The following is an 18,646-nucleotide window of genomic DNA, read 5'->3' as shown; positions in this document are numbered from 1 at the left end:
CACGTTGTCACCAGTTTTCTGCCGACTCAGACGCCTCGATGGTGACCGCCTTGCCATTGCAAGGAAAGAATTCAACCACATGCTGAAACTGGGTATAATCCATCCTTCATCGAGCAGTTGGTCTTCAGCTCTCCACATGGTACCAAAGCGTGACCCAAGAGATTGGCGGCCATGCGGCAACTACCGTGCGCTCAACGCGTGCACCGTTCCTGATCGCTATCCACTCCTTCACATTCTTCGTTTAGTAGCCAACCTAGCCGGAATGGTAATATTCGGCAAGATAGATTTAGTGGAGGCCCACCATCAGATCCCTCCCTGTCAAGTCAGTGGACATCTTAAACACTGCAATTTCAACATCATTCAGGCTTTTTGAGTATGTCCACACATTGTTCGGGCTGAGAAACACTGCTCAGACGTACCAGAGGTTTATCAAGGTCACCCGGGGACTCCCCTTTGTCTTTGCATACCTCTACAACCTCCTGGTGGCTAGTGTTTCCCCTGAGCAGCATAGCAACCATTTGTGCCTGCTATTTTCTAGGTTCCAGGAACAAGGCTTTCTCATCGATGCGCCTCCACGACGTCGAGTTCCTCGGTCCTTATAGGGCAGTACTGCTTTAGTGCAGATATTTGCAACTTACGTTATAAGTGGTCTATGCTGTATATGCAACGGTAGATTTAAGAATTTTACGTTATGGACGCATTAGCGTAAGACACGCAAGCCACCAACACTGCGATCCCCAAAAGTCACCTGGACAAAGAAATGCACAGCTCACTGCTATCAAAATGAGTGTGAAGTGCATTGCAGCGATTCAAATCTGTCAGTAGTGAACCCTGACGCTGCAATAGCTGTTCCTCTTTTGGTTAACTTCCTTTGCTTTTATTTTTGCATGGCAAAATGTGGTGCTGCAGCTACCTGAAGCTCTGCTCTCTCCTCTTTATGGAGGTGTCAAGATGGCGGCATTGCATCAATGAGCCACACAATTCGCAAAGCGATGGCACCTCCCACAGCATGATTTTCTCCCCGACTTTTACAGACAGCACACCAGAAAAGTGCAATCTTCCTAACTTCTACTTGACATTTCTCTCCAATTAATATTACCCCATGTGATAAAAAGGAGCACCTGAGCAAGACAAAACTCATCACTGCCAAGTGGATGACAAGGAGAATGCCTCACATTTCAGGACTTGGTCAGTGGCGTCATAGGCTGCCGGGCGTAGCGTGCCATCCAGCATGAAGCTGTCATGTGGCTGGTATTTCTCCTGGGGATCTGGAGGCAGGGGACCCCCGTTCACCACCTGCAGTCATTTGGTCATGAGCTCCAGTGAGGCTTGGGAGACACACTCTGAAACAGTCTCGCCTGGCACAGCTTGCCCCACTTCCCCATTGAAACATATTTGTAGAAACAAAACAAATTTGAATCAAATTTGATGCTAAACTTACAAAACTCTGACTATGGTAACTCAGAGCGAAGAAGTGCATTGACCAAAAAAAAAGAAGGAAACAAAATGCAGACAAGCACAAGCATTATCTTGTTCTAAGTTACCAGAGTCAAAAAGCGAGACCAACAGTCAGTTCTTGTGAAACTGCAAATCTCTAATGACTACTCAGGAAGCAGAACAGTGGCATAGGGCTTCAAATGACTTACAAAAATTGTCGAAGATCATTAAAATAATAATGATAAAATTAAACCACGTAGTTTACATCCTTCAATTTTACAACACAAACGGATACGATCAAACCTGTTTATATGAACTCAATTAGTTCCACGAAAAGTAGTCTTTGTATCAGTAGTTTGTCATATGTGAACTCGCCCTTCGAACTGCACAAATATTGACGACACCGAAGTCTTTGTAGCAAATTGCTAGGTTTGGGTGGATATCTCATTTTCCCTTTATTAATTACATCTCTCCACCTTGCAGGTTTTCACAGAACTAGTATGTCAAAGAAAATGAGAGAAAAAGAACTTACCTCAAATGTAGGCCAAACAAAAAAAAGCAAGGACAGCCTTCACAAAATAAAAAAAAGCATTTATTGAATATGAACATGCTGAGCTCATTCTGCATCGCTACCTTCCTTATCGCTGTTATCTCCTCATTGGGGCCAGCGTGCAAAGAGTGTCTCCTGTTGGCCCCTCCAACGACAGCCATTTTTCTCATCAATGGCGAAGCCCCACCCTGCTTGAATGTTTAACAATTCCTCTGTGGCATGCATAACCTTTTGTTTGAAAGCAGCGGCATGGTGGCATCGCCTGTTTGGCGCTGTTACGATAACGCCACGATAAAAACACATGACACACTGATAGGACACAGGTCAAAATGGTGGCGTCGTTCCTGTACTTCAGACGGCTACTGGCGCAGCTAGTAGCGGCTGCAATACTGACTTTTCTAGACAGCACCGCCTATGCACCGTATTTATCGATTGCAATTCAAAACTGGTGTGCATGTCGAAATTTTCGAATCTAAGCCGACTCTAGAGTTTGATATACGATTATATGAAAAAAAAAAAGAAAGAACTATCGGCTTAGATTCGAATAAATAAGGTATCTCACTCGCGGCAGTGCAACCTCGGAGGCCACAAGCTTGCCACACCAGGTCGGTGCGCCCACACAGAAGGGCCCACAGTGCCAAGTGAGCGTGGCAAGTCAGCTGCGTAGTCAGCGCACTGGGTTGTGTGTTCTGTGCTGCTTGAGCATGTCAAAGCACGCTGGCTGTCACCCTTGGCCGCATCGCCATTTCGCAAGTTTCACGACGATATTGTTATGTAAAAAGATGCAGATGAAAAGCTATATACAAGTATATTTACAACGTAATATGCCGCACTTGGCCAAAAGGCAACAGCCCGCGCTAACCTCCAATCGTCATCGTCTTCTTACTGCTCACCTCTTTGTCACTGGAAATACTATTCCGTAGCACTACCCCCGGCGGCAGTGTAGTAGGCCTTGAGCCTACTGACGTGCACGACATCACTTGATGCCAGAAGAGAGGACGAGGTTGAACCCACAGGAGCAATTTCGTAAGTCACAGGCGTCACGTGGCGCAGCTTGCAGTAGCGCCCTGTGTATCGCGAAAGGAGCTTCTCTGAAAGTCCGACGTGACGGGAGGGCGACCACAGGAGCACGAGCGCACTAGACGAACTGTGCGTCACGGTGGCGGGTGTTGTACTGACGCTGCTGAGTGGTTTGCGAGTCCATCAGTCGACCACGGGCAAGCTAGCGAGCATGGTCGGCGAGGGCGATGGCATCTCGCACATACTCGCTTGTTGAGATCGCAGCAGGAGGAAGTGCCGTGTCAAGGGGCAAGGTCGGTTCGCGACCAAAGAGTAGATAAAATGGAGAACATCCGGCGGTGTCATGCCGGGAAGAATTAAAGGCAAATGTGACGGAAGGAAGGGCAACGTGCTAGTTGTGGTGGTCCTTGGAAACGTACTTGGACAGCATATCAGTAAGAGTACGGTTTAACCGCTCTGTCAGGCCATTGTTTTGAGGATGGTATGAGGCAGTCAGCTTCTGTTGAGTGGAGCAGGAATGCACAATGTTGGTGATAACTTTTGATAGGAAGTTACAACCACGGTCAGTAAGCAGCTGTCGCGGGGCGCCATGAAGTACCATGAAATTCCGTGACCGCTGGCATCAGTACGGAGTTCGGCAGGCGCAGAAGGATAGAAATAGGCCAGAACGGGAGGTGTTGTGAGAAGGTCGACTAGATGCGAGAGTGCAGAAGCCTCGTTATCGCCCCACTGGAAAGGGGCGCCTTTCCAAAAGCTCGGTTAGTGGTCGTGCTATGGCCGCAAAAATTTTCACGAAACTACGGAAGTACGTACAAAGGCGTTGAAGCTGCGCACATCGTTGACACACTTAGGAGCAGGGAGAACGTTGTGGAGAATACGATAACGTCGTCCAAGTAGCACAGGCACGTGGACCATTTGAAACTGTGAAGAAGGGAGTCCATCATGTGTTCAAAAGTGGCAGGGGCGTTACATAGACCGAACGCATCACTTTGAATTGATAAAGACCGTCGGGTGTTACAAAAGCAGTCTTCTCGCGGTCGAGATCGTCCACGGCAATCTGCCAGTAGCCGGAGCGGAGGTCAATAGAACAGAAGTAGCGAGCACCATGGAGGCAGTCAAGGGCGTCATCAATCCGAGGTAGGGGATACACGTCCTTTTTGGTAACCCTGTAAATGTGCCGATAATCCACGCAAAAGCCATCCTTCTTTTTGACCAGTACAACAGGTGACGCCCATGGACTATATGATGGTTCAATAATGTTCTTGGCAAGCATTTTGCGAACTTCTGTGTGAATAACTTGACGCTCAGCTGGTGACACTCGATACAGGCGGCGATGAATAGGAGGGGCATCGCCGGTATTAATGCGATGTTTGACAGCTGTGGTTTGGGCCAAAGGACGATCGTTAAAGTAAAAAATATCGTGGTAGGAAAACAGAACGCGCTAGAGTTCACGAGCGTGCTCAGACGGCAAGTCAGGCGCAATCATTTTCTGTAAGTCGGCGATGGTACAATTTGCCGACTGCGATGGTAGAGGATCATCGGATGAAGTGTCGTCTACTCCAATGGACGCTACTGAGTGATCCGCGAATGAGCAAAGCTGGGCCAGAGACATCCCGCGTGGCAGCACTTGCGTCGTCAAGCCAAAATTGACGATGGCAGACAGACGCAATTCGCCGTAATAGATAAAACTGTATGGGGTACTGTGATACCGTGGGTAAGGAAAACGTCTTGCATAGGAACCGCGATGTAGTGACCGTCGGGCACTGGTGGGGATGACACTAAGTCAACGTAGGTCAGTGCCGAAGGTGGCAAGCGAACGAAGTCGACGGAACTGAGGGGACTGGGGTGTGGTTCAGCGGGATCCAGAACAGGCAGGTCAAGGCGGAGAGTACTGGCGGAACAATCAATGAGAGCAGAATGTGCGGAAAGAAAGTCTAAGCCGAGGATGATGTTGTAGGGACAGTGGGCGATGACTGTGAATAGCACGATTGTGGAGTGATCAGCGAATGATACACGGGCGGCACACATACCAATTACGGGGGCTGTTCCGCCATCGGCGACACGGACAACAGGCGTCATGGCGGGCGTGATTATTTTCTTCAGGCGGTTACAAAGGTCAGCGCTCATTACAGACAAATGCACCCCAGTGTCTATAAGAACCGATACAGAAACACCGTCAACTTGCACGTCAAGAAGGTTCAGATGAGTGGGCAACGTCAGTAGAGGATTTGGTGGCGTAAGGAGCAATGCAGCGTCACCTCGATGTGCCACATTATCTAGTTTTCCAGCTGGGTGCGGCGTCCGAAGGGAGTCGGCGAATAGGATCGACGGGGCTGGGGAGAGCGAGATTGGCGTCGTTGGGGCGAAGGTGAACGAGAATAGGGGCGGTTCGGCGCAGGAGAATCAGTGGGGGCATTATCGGAGCGTGTGGCATAGGGATGAGAAGGGCCACCTGAGGGGCGAGAGTAGGCAGTATAAGCAGACTGGGTCGGGGAAGTCCAGCGACTGCGACAATGCCGAGAAATGTGCCCAATTCGATGGCAGTGACAACAAATTGGCTTGTCGTCTGCAGTGCGCCATTCAGAGGGGTTGCGGAAACGTGGAGGGTAAGAAGGTGCGGGACGGGGTGGAATCGAAGATGCCGGGTGGGGATCAGGGCGATGGGCCGAGCAGATGTTGGGAATACCCATGTTGGCGAACTCCTGGCGGACAACTGCCTGGATCAGGGAAACAGTGACCGCAGGTGCATTGGAGGGGCTGGAGTCGAACGCAGCCGGATAGGCGGCCTCGATCTCACGCCGGACAATCCTGGTAACATCGCCAGTGTTGTTGGGACGAGGAGCGTCGGCACAGGAAGAAGTCGCTGGGGTGTTGGGCAAACGGGCAAACTGCTGATCGATACGTCTGCTTTTAGCGAGTTCCAGGCGGCGGCACTCTTTGATAACAGCATCCACCGTCGCGACGTTGTTGAACACGAGCAAGTTGAAGGCGTCATCGGCAATGCCTTTGAGGATGTGGGAGACCTTGTCGGACTCAGTCATGTGTGCGTCAACTTAGCAGCACAGAGCCAAGACGTCCTGAATGTATGTGACGTAGGGCTCCATTGACGTCTGCACACGACCGGAAAGCGCCTTCTGCGCGGCAAGTTGGTGACTGTAGGGGCTGCCGAACAAGTCTCGGAGCTTTTGCTTGAGCGAATCCAAACTGGTGAGCTCATATTCGTGTGTCCGAAACCAAACTCGAGGTGTGCCACCGAGGTAAAAGACTACGTTGGCGAGCATAATACAGTAGAATCTCGGTGATACGAACCCGGCTGATACGAAATTCGGTGTGATACGAATTTGCAAAATTCCCCCGCCCAAAAGCATTGTGTACAATGGGCTGAAATTCAGATGTTCCGAACACTTTTTCGCGTCGCGCCGGGTGATACGAACTTCGGTACCGCAACCGTCAAGCCGCCACCAACAAAAAAAAAAACGGCGCAGCGTGCGTCAGTGCCAGTTTGGGATTCCGCGGCAGCAGGGAGGGTAACGAGGCAAGGGAAGCTTTCTCTCTCTCTAGTTTTGGGGGCGGTCTCTTCGTCTTTTTCTTTTTAGTTTGTTGTTGCCGGAGGCTAGCGCCGCTGCTTATTGGTCCGTTCGCCCTGCGAACCAGCCAACCCAACCGGTCGAGCGCGATTTGTCCTCTCCACATTTCTCCCGGCCCTGCGCGCCCGTTCCGCCGGTCTTTCCGCTACAGTCAGCAAGCAGGTCGCCACGCTAGCAGCAGCTCCCGCTTTGTTTCCTCGTGCGCGACGACTACGGAAGTGCGGCGTGTTGTTTAGCATTGATCGCGTCAGCCCGAAAGGTACTGCAAACAGTACGACGTCGCGAAAGCGGAAGGCGCTGTCCTTGAAGGACAAACTGGATATTTTGAAGAAGGTGGACGAAGAGCCGAAGAAAAGGCGCATTGACATGGCCAAGGAATTAGGCCTGCCAATTTCTACGCTGTCTACCATCGTCGGTCAGCGCGACCAAATTATGCAGAATGTGCAGCACTTTGGCGTAAACTCCAAAGAAGCGAACACTGCTCACCATGTAAAGTTAGAAGAAGTTAGTAGAACGAGTGCCAAAATGGTGACGATCAACCACCGTCGGCAGCCGAAACTATGCACGCTCTCGATATTCTGCGGCGTGCTGTGACATCCGAGACTGTGCATGAGAGCACTACCGCCCAGTTTTTCAGCTTCCAAAATTCTCTGCTGGCCGACCTCGCAGAGAAGAAGACGCAGAAGGACATCCGTGACTTCTTTGCACGTAAATAAATGTGTTTGTTTGTGCGTGTCTCATGTAAACCATGAGACACGCACAAACAAACACATTTCGGGACGGATTTCGCTCGTTTTTGGTGATACGAAATTTCGGGTGATACGAATATTTTCGCCACCCCTTGAGATTCGTATCACCGAGATTCTACTGTAGTAGGGTCCCACCGGTTATTGCGGCTGACATGTTCGTACAGGCTAATCCAGTCCTCGACGTCTTCCACATCTTTGCCCGAGAATACGTCAGGATCACGAGGAGCAGGGAGAGTGATGTAGGCCGTCGAAGTGGCAGCCGGTGTCGGAGGCGAATGAGTCGAGTTGTCATTGCCGGGAGCCATGAAGGAAGGCTCGACGTACCGTCCGCTCCGAAGCTCCGTGACGAGGTACACGGAATGACCACCTCCACCAGATATGTTACGCAAGAAGACGCAGATGAAAAGCTATATACAAGTATATTTAAAACGTAATACACCTTACTTGGCCAAGAGGCAACAGCCCGCACTAGCCTCCAATCGTCCTCGTCATCTTCTTACTGCTCGCCTCTTCGTCATTGGAAATAATATTCCGTAGCAATATGAATGAGCCAAGTGCGAAGCAGAACTACCACACTGGAGCAAAACAAAGCTATCATAAAGGCTGTTGCGTCAGCTGCTAACAAGTCGTGTGCCGTGCGTGCCAGAGATTCTTTTGTTGTTGCTTGATGTCTTCTTCCTTGCATGTTTGAAGTTGTGCAAACTATTTGGTATATACTGCACATAAGGGCAATAATGAATACATATAATGAAGTTACTTCAGCCTTCCCTTCAACTTTGTTATGATGCGGTTCAAGTGTAGTATGATGCATTAAAAAACAGTCATTATATCTGAGCTTATTTCAATGGGTCGAGTCTAGAGCTTGTAAAATTAAAGGAATATGTTTGTTATAATTGAACAGACTCTTAAACGTGTGATCATTGGAAGTGGTATCGTGAGCAGCCTGCAGTGTAGTAGTTTAAGGGGGGACGCGGGTCTTGAAATCGCGAAAAATGGTCAAAAATGGCAATTTTCAAAAATTGCGTTTTTGAACTCTTTAATGTCCCAACTATGCCTCTACAAAATATTATGGCTCAATTCCTACTCGAAGTATAAAAAAAACGGCAATTTAGAAACGTCGGTGAGCCAAAATTGAACGCCAAGAGCGAAGGTTTGCCTCATTTTCAAGCTGCCGTAGCTCCGCGCGACGCGAACCGATCGGCGCCATCTTGGTCTTGTTTGAAAGCTGGTTTCCCGCTCTCCATTCTGGCGCCCCTCGGCACGCTGTAGACCCTCGTGCAGCGGAGCGATCGGCACCCCAGGCACCCGTGCTCAAGCGCGAAATCGTCGCGAGACAGCCGCTGATTGGGTGAAACGGGCGCCTCCCCGAGGCGCAGCCCTCTGATTGGCCGTGACGCATGCTTCGCCTGCCGCGGCCCCGTTGTTCGACTCCTTCGCGTCGTCTGCTTTCGCCGGCGCGCACGTCATTTTTCGCATTCCTCTTTGTTTCCTAGTATTTTTCGTTCTGCCTTTTTCTTTATCGTTCTTGTAGATATTTTGGCTATTGAGTCGCTTCTTTTAACCACGAATTTCTTGCTTTTGCGTGCCTGGTGTCTTTGTTCCGCGTGTCACGATGGCACGAGACGCGCGCTTGAAAACAAGCACGCGAAAAGCAGTCAGCAAAAAGAGGCGCGCATGAAATAAGAGCACTACATCGTCGAGAACTACAGCTTCGGTGATGCCGCAAGCTGCTGTGCCCTTGGTGGATGCGGCTGGACTGAGCTCGCCAACAACAGCTTTGCCGGTGGACGCGACCGGACAGTGCCGATCGGTGTCAACTTCGGTGTTACCGCAAGTCTCTGCAGTGCCGGTGGATGCGCCTGGACTAAGCCCGTCGAAAATGCGAACTTTTGAGACGCTGCAAGTCGCTTCGGATTCCGTGTCGTCGGAAGCGGCCGAGCCGGCTGACCTAAGCCTAACGTCGACTTCGGCGTTTCCGCACGCCGCTTCGGTGCCGACGGACGCGGCTGAACCGAGCTCGCGTGCTGAACGCTTCGACACGATGATTTGCGCGGAGTGCGCGGAGTGCGCGGAGCGTGAAAAGTACGCAGACAACATTAAAACTTCATTGGCGAAGAAGTCCGCGACATCCCGCAAGTTCGAGCTAATGAACGTCGGCGCAGCAAGTGAAGACGACGTTCTGAGCTTTCTTCTTTTTTTTTTTTGTCAAGTGCCAATGCAATACAGAGGTTTTCACAATCTTCACATGAACAGATTTCTGTGAGTTTGGTGTTATTGTGCTCAGTAATGACTGGGCTGCATGCTAAAGCATTAAATTTTTCCATGTGATAGGTAAACAAAAGTGACAGAGTAAGCAAAACTTTGAATGCAATTTTCTCAGCTTTGCTTTTTCGATCAAATGCCTTTGCCTTACAGAACTTTTCATAATGTTTGCATCAACCGATTTTATTGAATTAGGTATCATTTTTTTCAGTAAAACCCCAACTACATCCTAAAGCTTTCCATTTTTCATTAAACCCAATAGACTGGCAATTAGGTCAGATGTAAGCTAATTACTCCCGCATTGTTTTTTTCTTCCTACTTTGTTATTCATTCATGACCTATATGATCACTTTTTAAAAATTTCTTTAGCTTTAGGATGTGCAGTGGGCCCTTGGAAATGACAGCTATTCTTTGAAACTAGTTTTTTTAATTAAGAAATTATCATAATGGCCCGTAAGAAAAGACCTATGTGGGATAAATTATTTTGCAATATCTTCATTTCTAGATGAGATATATAAAATCTGAATATATATTTGGGATCAGCATTCAAAGATATATCTGCGTGCCAATTTTCAGGAAGATATGTTAAGAAATAAAAAAAAAGTTTTCAGGACCCTCATCCCCCCTTAACAGCATCACCTCTCAGAATGGGCAAACAATGGCGTTAACATAGACCAGGACAAAGAAATAAGGTGTGTGCACCACAACAAAGTCCTTCACTACTCGTCTCCAGCGAGAATGCGCACGAACTTGCCCGAGTTTCCCTACTATGTATCATCTCTCAGCTGGCGGTCTGAGTAGTTTACAGTGCTGCGCTTACAGAACTTAGCAGTGAAACTGTATTGCTGCAGTGAAGTCAGCACCTTGTTTGGTGGCATGCAGTACTTGTGATTTCATCTACACAAAAGAACAGGCAAGCTATACAGCCAAGTGAGGCATTAAACTGCATGCACTGCAAAACACCATGTGCGTGCAAAATGTGAGCATAAATCCAGTTTGGATGGAAAGGTATGTGCTCACCTCTCCTACCGAGGTGATGCGCTTGGACTCGACGAGCGCCTGGGAGCGCCCCACTGGCAGGGCACCCATCAACTCTGGCTGGATCTGGGAGGCACGGTCCAGCAGCAGAGCCTGCTCACTCGTGCGCAGTCCCAGGGCGGATGCAAACACGCGCACCTCGGATGATGAATCAAAGCCCAGCTGCCGCCCCAACACCTCCAGCGAGAACTGAGGGAAGAGATCAATCCATTATGTTCCCATGGCTTGAAAATTTAAAAAGAAGAGTCAAGTGCGGGACAAAACTGAGGAGCATCTTACAGTCATCTAAAGAGATACGTGGCACTGCCACGCTGTTAGATGCACACAAATACTGGGCCTTGGATTGGCTTCTTCTTTGGACAGCCCTATGAATACACATCTGGCTAGTAGCATACTATCATAATGGTTCAATCTTTACTATACTTGTGGGCACCTTTTCTTCCCTAAGAACTGAAGGCTCCGGAGGCAGAGCTTCTGCACATGTACAGTAGAGCCTCGTTGATACGATTTCTTTTCATACAATTTCTCAGTGGAATGTTCTCAATCAAAAACACAAGAAATGCCAAATACAGCTAGGCTTCTCTTTATTAACTAATAGGTTACCACAAAAAACAATGTTTAGGCACCAACATCCAGTATATTACCGAACTGCCATCGTAATGTCACATTGCAGTGACGATGAAGAACGTAGTAGCAAAACTGATTCATGAAACTAACTCTTTATTGGGCCAACCTGCGCCCACAAAAATAGGCTACACTCAAAACAATGATAGTGGTGAGCGCAGGTGGCGATCACTGAAATCTGAGCTGCTGGTCAAGCGCATCGGCTTTTATACACAACTCGTCGAAGTTTCTAGCGTAATCGCTGGTGCCCACGAGCCTTCCAGAAAGTACCACACAATTTGCGTCGCACATAGAATCAGATTACACAAGGTTCGGTGACAGCCATTAGTTAAAAAGTGAATTAGTGATTTCTTGTGAATTAGTTAATTACAAGTTCCCATTTTTCGCGTCGGTAATGTCCGCCTCTTCAAGTAGACCAGCTCATGGGCCAGAGTTAAGCCATCTGCCAAAGGAAATTTCAAAAAGTTAAGAAGCGTTCACTGAAACACCCGGTATAAATAAAATGATGCGGATGATGTGATGCTATATGGTAAAGTGTTCTATAATTTCGTAGCAATACACATGTACTCAGCAGCAATGGCAATCTGCTGTCTTGGCCTGGTGCTAAAGGGCTATTCATATTTGCAGGTTAGTCTAGCTGTTCTGTACTTACATTTATTTACACTTTAGCAGCACATCAGCCGAGACCTGATAGTACACCAGAGCCAGATATCTGCATAGCCATAGCCTTTGTCAGTCCCCATTTGTCAGTCAACGCCCGAAGTGTCACATGCGCGAGACACATGGTGCGATTTTGCTTGAATTCCATCGTACAACATGCCGGAGCCCGACTTGACGCACACAACGATTCTGGACGCACAGTACGAATAAACTAGCAGCCCAGAACCGAACCCCTGCATGGCCGCTTGAAATGACTTCGCAAATAAAGTGAAAACAAACATGTTTGAACAGCTCCCTCATTTTAAACAAAAGATGCCAATATAAACACGACTATGTGAGTAGCGTAGACTTTTTTCTTCAAGGCCGCATCGGCAGTGTTGTTTGGCTCTGTTGACAGCCGCCGGTGACTAGGAGCTGGCAGGCCTAGCTCTCTGGGCTGTCGAATCGGAGACCAGGGTGCTGAGGACACAACTGCATGCACCTCGTAAAAAGCACCTAGTATGCTGGTTGGCACATGTACACAATTATGCCACACTTCAATTGCAATACATTTTATTTTACTGATGCCGACGGAAGCTAACGAGCAAGCCAGATGAGCCTGTGATTGCTGGGAGACGGTGTAGGCCTAGCTCGCTGGCTGCTGGATCTGGCACCGACAGTCCCTGAATTTCAATCCGCGTTTGAGTTTTGTGGCGCAAGGGCCAAGTACGACCAAAAAGCGCCAGGCCAAGGGTAATGAGCTCAAAGTGAAGCGATAAATTACGAGCAATGGATATGAAAGGGCTGTAAAGGGGCCTTAAAGACAGTTGCTGTAAAGTCCGTAAGAGCTATATATGAAATAACTCTATGGGAATAACTATGAAGGCGTGCCAAGGACACGGAATATGGACATGAAAGGTGCATTGTGAAAGAATTACAATGTAATAAAATTGGTCATAGGTCAAAAATTCCAAAAAGCACTACTGCCGTAATAGAGCCCTTGAAGTGCAAAGACCTGAAAGTGTGTGCTATACAAGCACAACTATTACAGCTGTATCCTCGGGAGAGAGGATGCGCTATGAAACTATAACATGCAAGACCACATCGTTGAAGAAACCTAGGACAGCTTTGGCGGTAAAATAGGGTAATTTACCAAGAAACATGGCAGGATGGAGACAATAGCGGTATGCTAGAGGAAATGTTTTCTTCTTTGTCTTTCGGCTTCGCGAAACTCCACGAGGACGTAGAGGATGGTGAGCCTTTCACCACATCTACTACAGGTTGGATGTTCATTGCCAGTCAATACAAGATTGTGAGTACCATATGTGTGTCCTATTCTGGGACAACAGAATAGGACATTAGTTCGTTGTGTTTTTGTAACGGAGGGCAAGAGACCTAACTTTGGCTTAATTAAGTGGAACTTATTATTTGTTTCATTGTCCCGCAAGCGATGCCAGTGACTTCGTAGTTTCATATGCAAAAAAGGCTTGAGATCTGGGGTAGGAATAGCAGCGGTAGGATTAATAGCTTGCGATGTAATTGATGTGGCAATTTGGTCTGCCCTCACATAGCCTCGATGCATCTACGGCCAGGCACCCAGCATATTGTCACATGTCTACGAGGTGAATAAATATTTCACAAGTAAGAGTAAAGCTCAATGAAAACAGGATTTTTGTGTTTCCTTAAGGACATTAGTGCTTATACAACACTTAATGAATCTGTGAATATTATTGCATTCTCTAGTTTTAATTTCTTGATGTGCTTAACTGCAGACAGTACTGCATAGGCTTCTGCAGCGAAGGTACTTGTACGGGGGTTCAATACATCCAATTCAGAGAAAGAGGGACCAACATCCATGTAAGACAACAGCCATATAAGCATGTGACTTTGATGCATCGCTGTAGAATTCAGAATAAGAGTACTTTGATTGGAGTTCATGAAAATGCATTAGAATTTCGAGCTCAAGTGCATATTTTGTAACTCTTACAAAAGATATATCACATTATATCACTTGCCGATCCCACGGCAGTGGATGCTTCGCTGGAGGCATTAATCGGTGTTCGATGAGTAGGACATCCATTTCCAGGCTATGCTCCTTCACACGGAGTGAGAAAGGCTGTCTCACAGAGGGTCGATTACGGAAAAGGGCAGTACATGTCGAATCGTTAATAGTTTCACAACACGGATGTTAAGGATTAGAGTGCACTTTAAGGAAATATCTAAAGCTGGTGTAAGATCTCTGCAGATTGAGTGACCACTCATTCGATTCTACATATAAGCTTTTAATGGGGCTAGTTCTGAATGCGCCTCTGGCCAGACAGATACCCAGATGGTGGCCAGGATCTAGTGGCTTTAGTGCACTCGGGGCGGCAGAGTTGTATACTATGGCGCCATAGTCTAACCGTGATTGAATGAGGTTCTTATAAATATTCATTATACACATTCATAAATATTCATTATACATACATTATAGATTCCCTTGGTTGTTCACCAGAGGCAACGGATCCTGTCACTACCCCATGTTGCGTGTGATAGTATTCTGAGTAAGTTCATTGTTTTTAGACATTTAGCTTTGAGATATATTATGTGTGGGATAAAAGTAAGCTTAGAGTCAAGTATTATACCTAGAAATTTGTGTTCTTTGTTGACAGGTATTTCTTGTCCACATAGTTCCATGCACGGGTCTGGAACCAGGCCTCTCTTTCTTGTAAAGAGAACACACGAATGTTTGTCGGGGTTGATGTTGAGATTTTCGTCTGCCCACTTAGATACCTTGTTCAATCCCTGCTGTACTAACTATAAAGAGTGTGCAGCTGAGCACACCTCCCTGGGGTACACCAGTTTCCTGTATAAATGGACGTGAGCGTACATTCCCTACTTTCACACGGAAGGTACGATTGGACAGATAACTTTCTATCATGTTTAGCATATTGCCACGGATGCCCATTCCCTACAAGTCTCGCAAGATCCCGTACCATCACTTTGTGTCGTATGCCTTCTCCATATCGAGGAATATCGATAAGAAAAACTGTTTGTGTACAAACGCGTCACGAATATTTCCCTCAATGTGCACGAGGTGATCGCTTGTGGACCGACCTTTTCTTAAGCAATATTGACAGGTATCAAGTATTTTGTTCGCTTCAAGGATATGCATGAGTCGCCGGTTAATCATTTTCTCAAATAGCTTACAAAGGCTACTCGTGAGAGCTATCGGGCGGTAGCTTGCCGTCGCTGAAGGATCTTTACCTTGCTTTAAAATGGGAACCACAATCGCTTCTTTCCATGCGGGTGGAAGATATCCGGCAGCCCAAATAGTAATGAAAAGTGCAAGTAGTGCCAATTGTGTATCAGTGTGTACGTTCTTAATCATGTCGTACATTATTCTATCGGGTCCTGGTGCAGAGCTCTTGCATGCAATCAAGGCAGCTCTCAGCTCGGCAATACTGAAAGGACTGTCGTATGGTGCATTTTATGGGGATTTACGCTCAAATGCCTTACATTCTTCTATTTGTCTGTATTTCATGAAGAATTATGAGTGGTGGATTGAGCTTGACACATGCTCGAAGTGCTCCCCTAGGGAGTCTGCCTGCTCTTCTAAGGTATTCCCTTGGTTGTTCACCAGAGGCAACGGATTTATTACAACAATGTAGTGCAGCTTAAATTCCGCCATACTAGGACGGCTGTAGGATTCATTGCTCTTGCTTTTCCTATCCAGAGGCAGTCACTCGGCTTGTTGCTGGTGCCTCCAGAATTATCTGAGAAATGCAATGAACTAGAAATACACTCAAAATGTGCCCCTAGAGTATCAGCATGGTCATGAAGAGTATTTCCATGAGTTTGCCGACCTTTGATATTGCTGACGTCGCGGACTTTCTCTTGCGTGACATTATCTTGCTTCATGGCGCCCCGCGACAGCTGCTTACTGACCGTGGTCGAAACTTCCTCTCGAAAGTTATCGCTGACATTGTGCGTTCCTGCTCCATTCAACACAAACTGACTACTTCATACCATCCTCAAACCAATGGCCTGAAAGAGCGATTAAACCATACTCTTACCGATATGCTGTCCAAGTACGTTTCCAAAGACCACCATGACTGGGACATTGCCCTTCCTTACATAACATTTGCGTACAATTCTTCCCGGCACGACACCGCCGGATTTTCTCCATTTTGTCTACTGTACGGTCGCGAACCTACGTTGCCCCTAGACACGGCACTTCCTCCTGCTGCGATCTCAACAAGCAAGTATGCGTGCGACGCCATCGCCCTCGCCGACCATGCACGCCAGCTTGCCCGTGCTCGACTGACGGCCTCACAAGCCACTCAGCAGTGTCATTACAATGCCCGCCATCGTGACGTACAGTTTTCACCTGGTGCGGTCGTGCTCCTGTGGTCACCCTCCCATCACGTCGGACTTTCAGAGAAGCTCCTTTCGCGATACACAGGGCCCTACCGCGTGCTGCGCCACGTGACGCCTGTGACTTACAAAATTGCTCCTGTGGGTTCAACCTCGTCCTCTCTTCTAGCATCAAGTGATGTCGTGCATGTCAGTAGGCTTAAGGCCTACTACACTGCTTCCGAGTCCGATCTTTAGTCGCTCCGGGACGGCGCTTTTGCAGCCGGGGGTAGTGCTACTGAATAATATGTGCGATCACGAAAAGGCGAGCAGTGCGAAGCCGACGACGACGATGAGAAGCTAGCGCGGGCTGTTTCCTCTTGGCCAAGCGCAGCGTATTTTCTTGTAAATATACTTGTACATAGCTTTTCGTCTGCGTCTTCCTACGTAATAATATTATTCACTCTGTTCCAGGCTTTTCTTTTGTCAGTATAAGAGTTAATGTTAGAAATTTATCTTCGCCAGCTTTCCCTTTTGGCACGACACCACGTTCTTCTACCCTTAGACTTTATTTTCTTGCAAGTGATCAGGTTCTCCGTAGTTGGAGAGTCTCGAAGGTGGTTCCAAGCATTATTTTGCTTTGCTCTGCTTTGCTTTGCTTTGCTTTGCTCGTTCCACCATGGAACACGTCGCTTACAGGACAACTGATTTGTTACGGCGATACCTACTGACACCACGTCAACTATAAACACCACGAAATATGCCACTGCATCATTGATAGAAAGTGTACAGATGTCATTCCAGGACAAATGCATGAGCTCCCTGTAGCATGTCCAGTCTGCCCAATCAACTTTCCACCGGAAAAGATATGGAGAGCATTCATCCCCTTTTGTTAGTTTAATGAGAATGGGGAAATGGTCACTCCGGTACGGATTTTTAATCACGTTCCACTCCAGATGCGGCAAGAGTGTACTCGATGCAATGCTTAAATCGATAGATGAAAATGTTTTGTTTGCGACACTGTAAAATGTAGGATCTTTCTCATTTAGCAAGCAAGCATCAGTAGAGAAGAGGAAGTTTTCAACTAAGCGTCCTCTGGCATCACAACGATGGCTTCCCCAAATGGTGTTGTGTGCATTAAAATCTCCAACGACCATGTAGGGTTTGGGCAGTTCATAGATAAAGTTGTGAAATTCTGCTTTTGAAAGTTGGTCGTTCGGGGGTGTAGTATAGTGTCGCCCCTGTCAGATCTCTGTGTTATCATACATTTATGTTTCATAGTAGTTTAGCTAGATGGCACACCCCCCTTCTGTCTTGTGACGAGCTGGGAGCAATCAGGAGGTGTCATCTGGCATGTGAAGTCCTTTTTAGTAATAAACGGCCGCGAGCCCGCTCAGTTTCGTTCGGTTTTCATCAGGAGCAGTTAGCTCCGTGTCATCCCTCTCTGCGTCGGCGCTCGCCGCGCGTTAGCTGGGCGCGGCTCCCCACTTGCCTGCCGCTGCCGACACAACAACTTTTGGCGACGAGGATGGGATTCCCGCTGCGGTTCCGACCGAAGCCCCGGGAAACCAACGAGCTTCGTAAGTGAAGCGTCGCTAACGTGTCTGCACAGCAGGCAAACGCCGCCAACGCACTTGGCGTCGCGAGGCTTCCGAGCCTAGGCCTTCTCGCCCCCTTTGTTCTTCCTTGCCCCATTCCTGCTGCGAGCTCCGGCTTGTTTCCTGCACTGCCTCCTGCACGCTACCAGGCATGGCTTCTTTTACGGCGAACCTGCCCTATTTGCATAGAACAGCACATAAGCTTAAGAAAATGGCTAGCCGGGTGGACACAAAAGCGATCTTTACAGCACCAGAAAATCTGGGAAAAATATGTCGATTAACGGACCCGTACCGTAAGCCAGCTGCCGGATGCTCTACGGATTATCAAAAAGCACCAGTGGGTTGCGTAGAAGCTGTTATATATGAGCTTCCACTGTCCTGTGGGAAAAAATACATCGGACAGACAGGGAGACGTCTTAATGACCGATTACGGGAACATAGCCTGAACGTGAAAAATAGGCAATACGGTCATCTGTCAACTCACTGTCAGGAATGCAGCTGTGCGCCGGTGTATGGATTCTGCCGTGTTTTTGCGAAGCACAAAGTTAAAGGGACCCTGAAACGGTTTTGACGATTTTCTATAAACGTACTGAGTCGTTACAGTAGGTCCTTCTGATCATTAATTGACACATCTAAGTGCTCCACATAAAGCGTGTAATTTATTATAAGGTTTTAAAAATGCACATCGTTGTCGAACGCAGCACACTGCTCGGCTGAATTTTAAGCCGCCCCTGCCCATATGACAGAAATCACCCATATGACGTCAGTGGGGTGAACTATCCGACTGGCTGACCAGAGTGCGTGGTC

The 18,646-nt window shown here is 47.8% G+C and overlaps 1 protein-coding gene across 2 annotated transcripts in view; it reads right to left on the bottom strand.

The window, feature by feature from the left end:
• The window catches only part of xmas (RRM_XMAS2 and SAC3_GANP domain-containing protein xmas), a 580,140-nt gene that overhangs the window by 382,546 nt on the left and 178,948 nt on the right, over positions 1-18,646 (bottom strand). For both annotated transcript variants that reach the window (XM_065450653.1, XM_065450654.1), the window contains 2 exons: positions 10,626-10,832; positions 1,176-1,296 (listed from right to left, as the gene is read on the bottom strand). In XM_065450653.1, coding sequence (XP_065306725.1) covers positions 1,176-1,296; positions 10,626-10,832 — 328 coding nt within the window. The remainder of the gene's footprint in view (positions 1-1,175; positions 1,297-10,625; positions 10,833-18,646) is intronic.

Source organism: Dermacentor albipictus, chromosome 5 (assembly GCF_038994185.2).
Source record: "Dermacentor albipictus isolate Rhodes 1998 colony chromosome 5, USDA_Dalb.pri_finalv2, whole genome shotgun sequence".
Taxonomy (NCBI): domain Eukaryota; kingdom Metazoa; phylum Arthropoda; class Arachnida; order Ixodida; family Ixodidae; genus Dermacentor; species Dermacentor albipictus.
The sequence above is the reverse complement of the archived record's forward strand: the minus strand, read 5'-3'. Positions and strand labels throughout refer to the sequence as shown.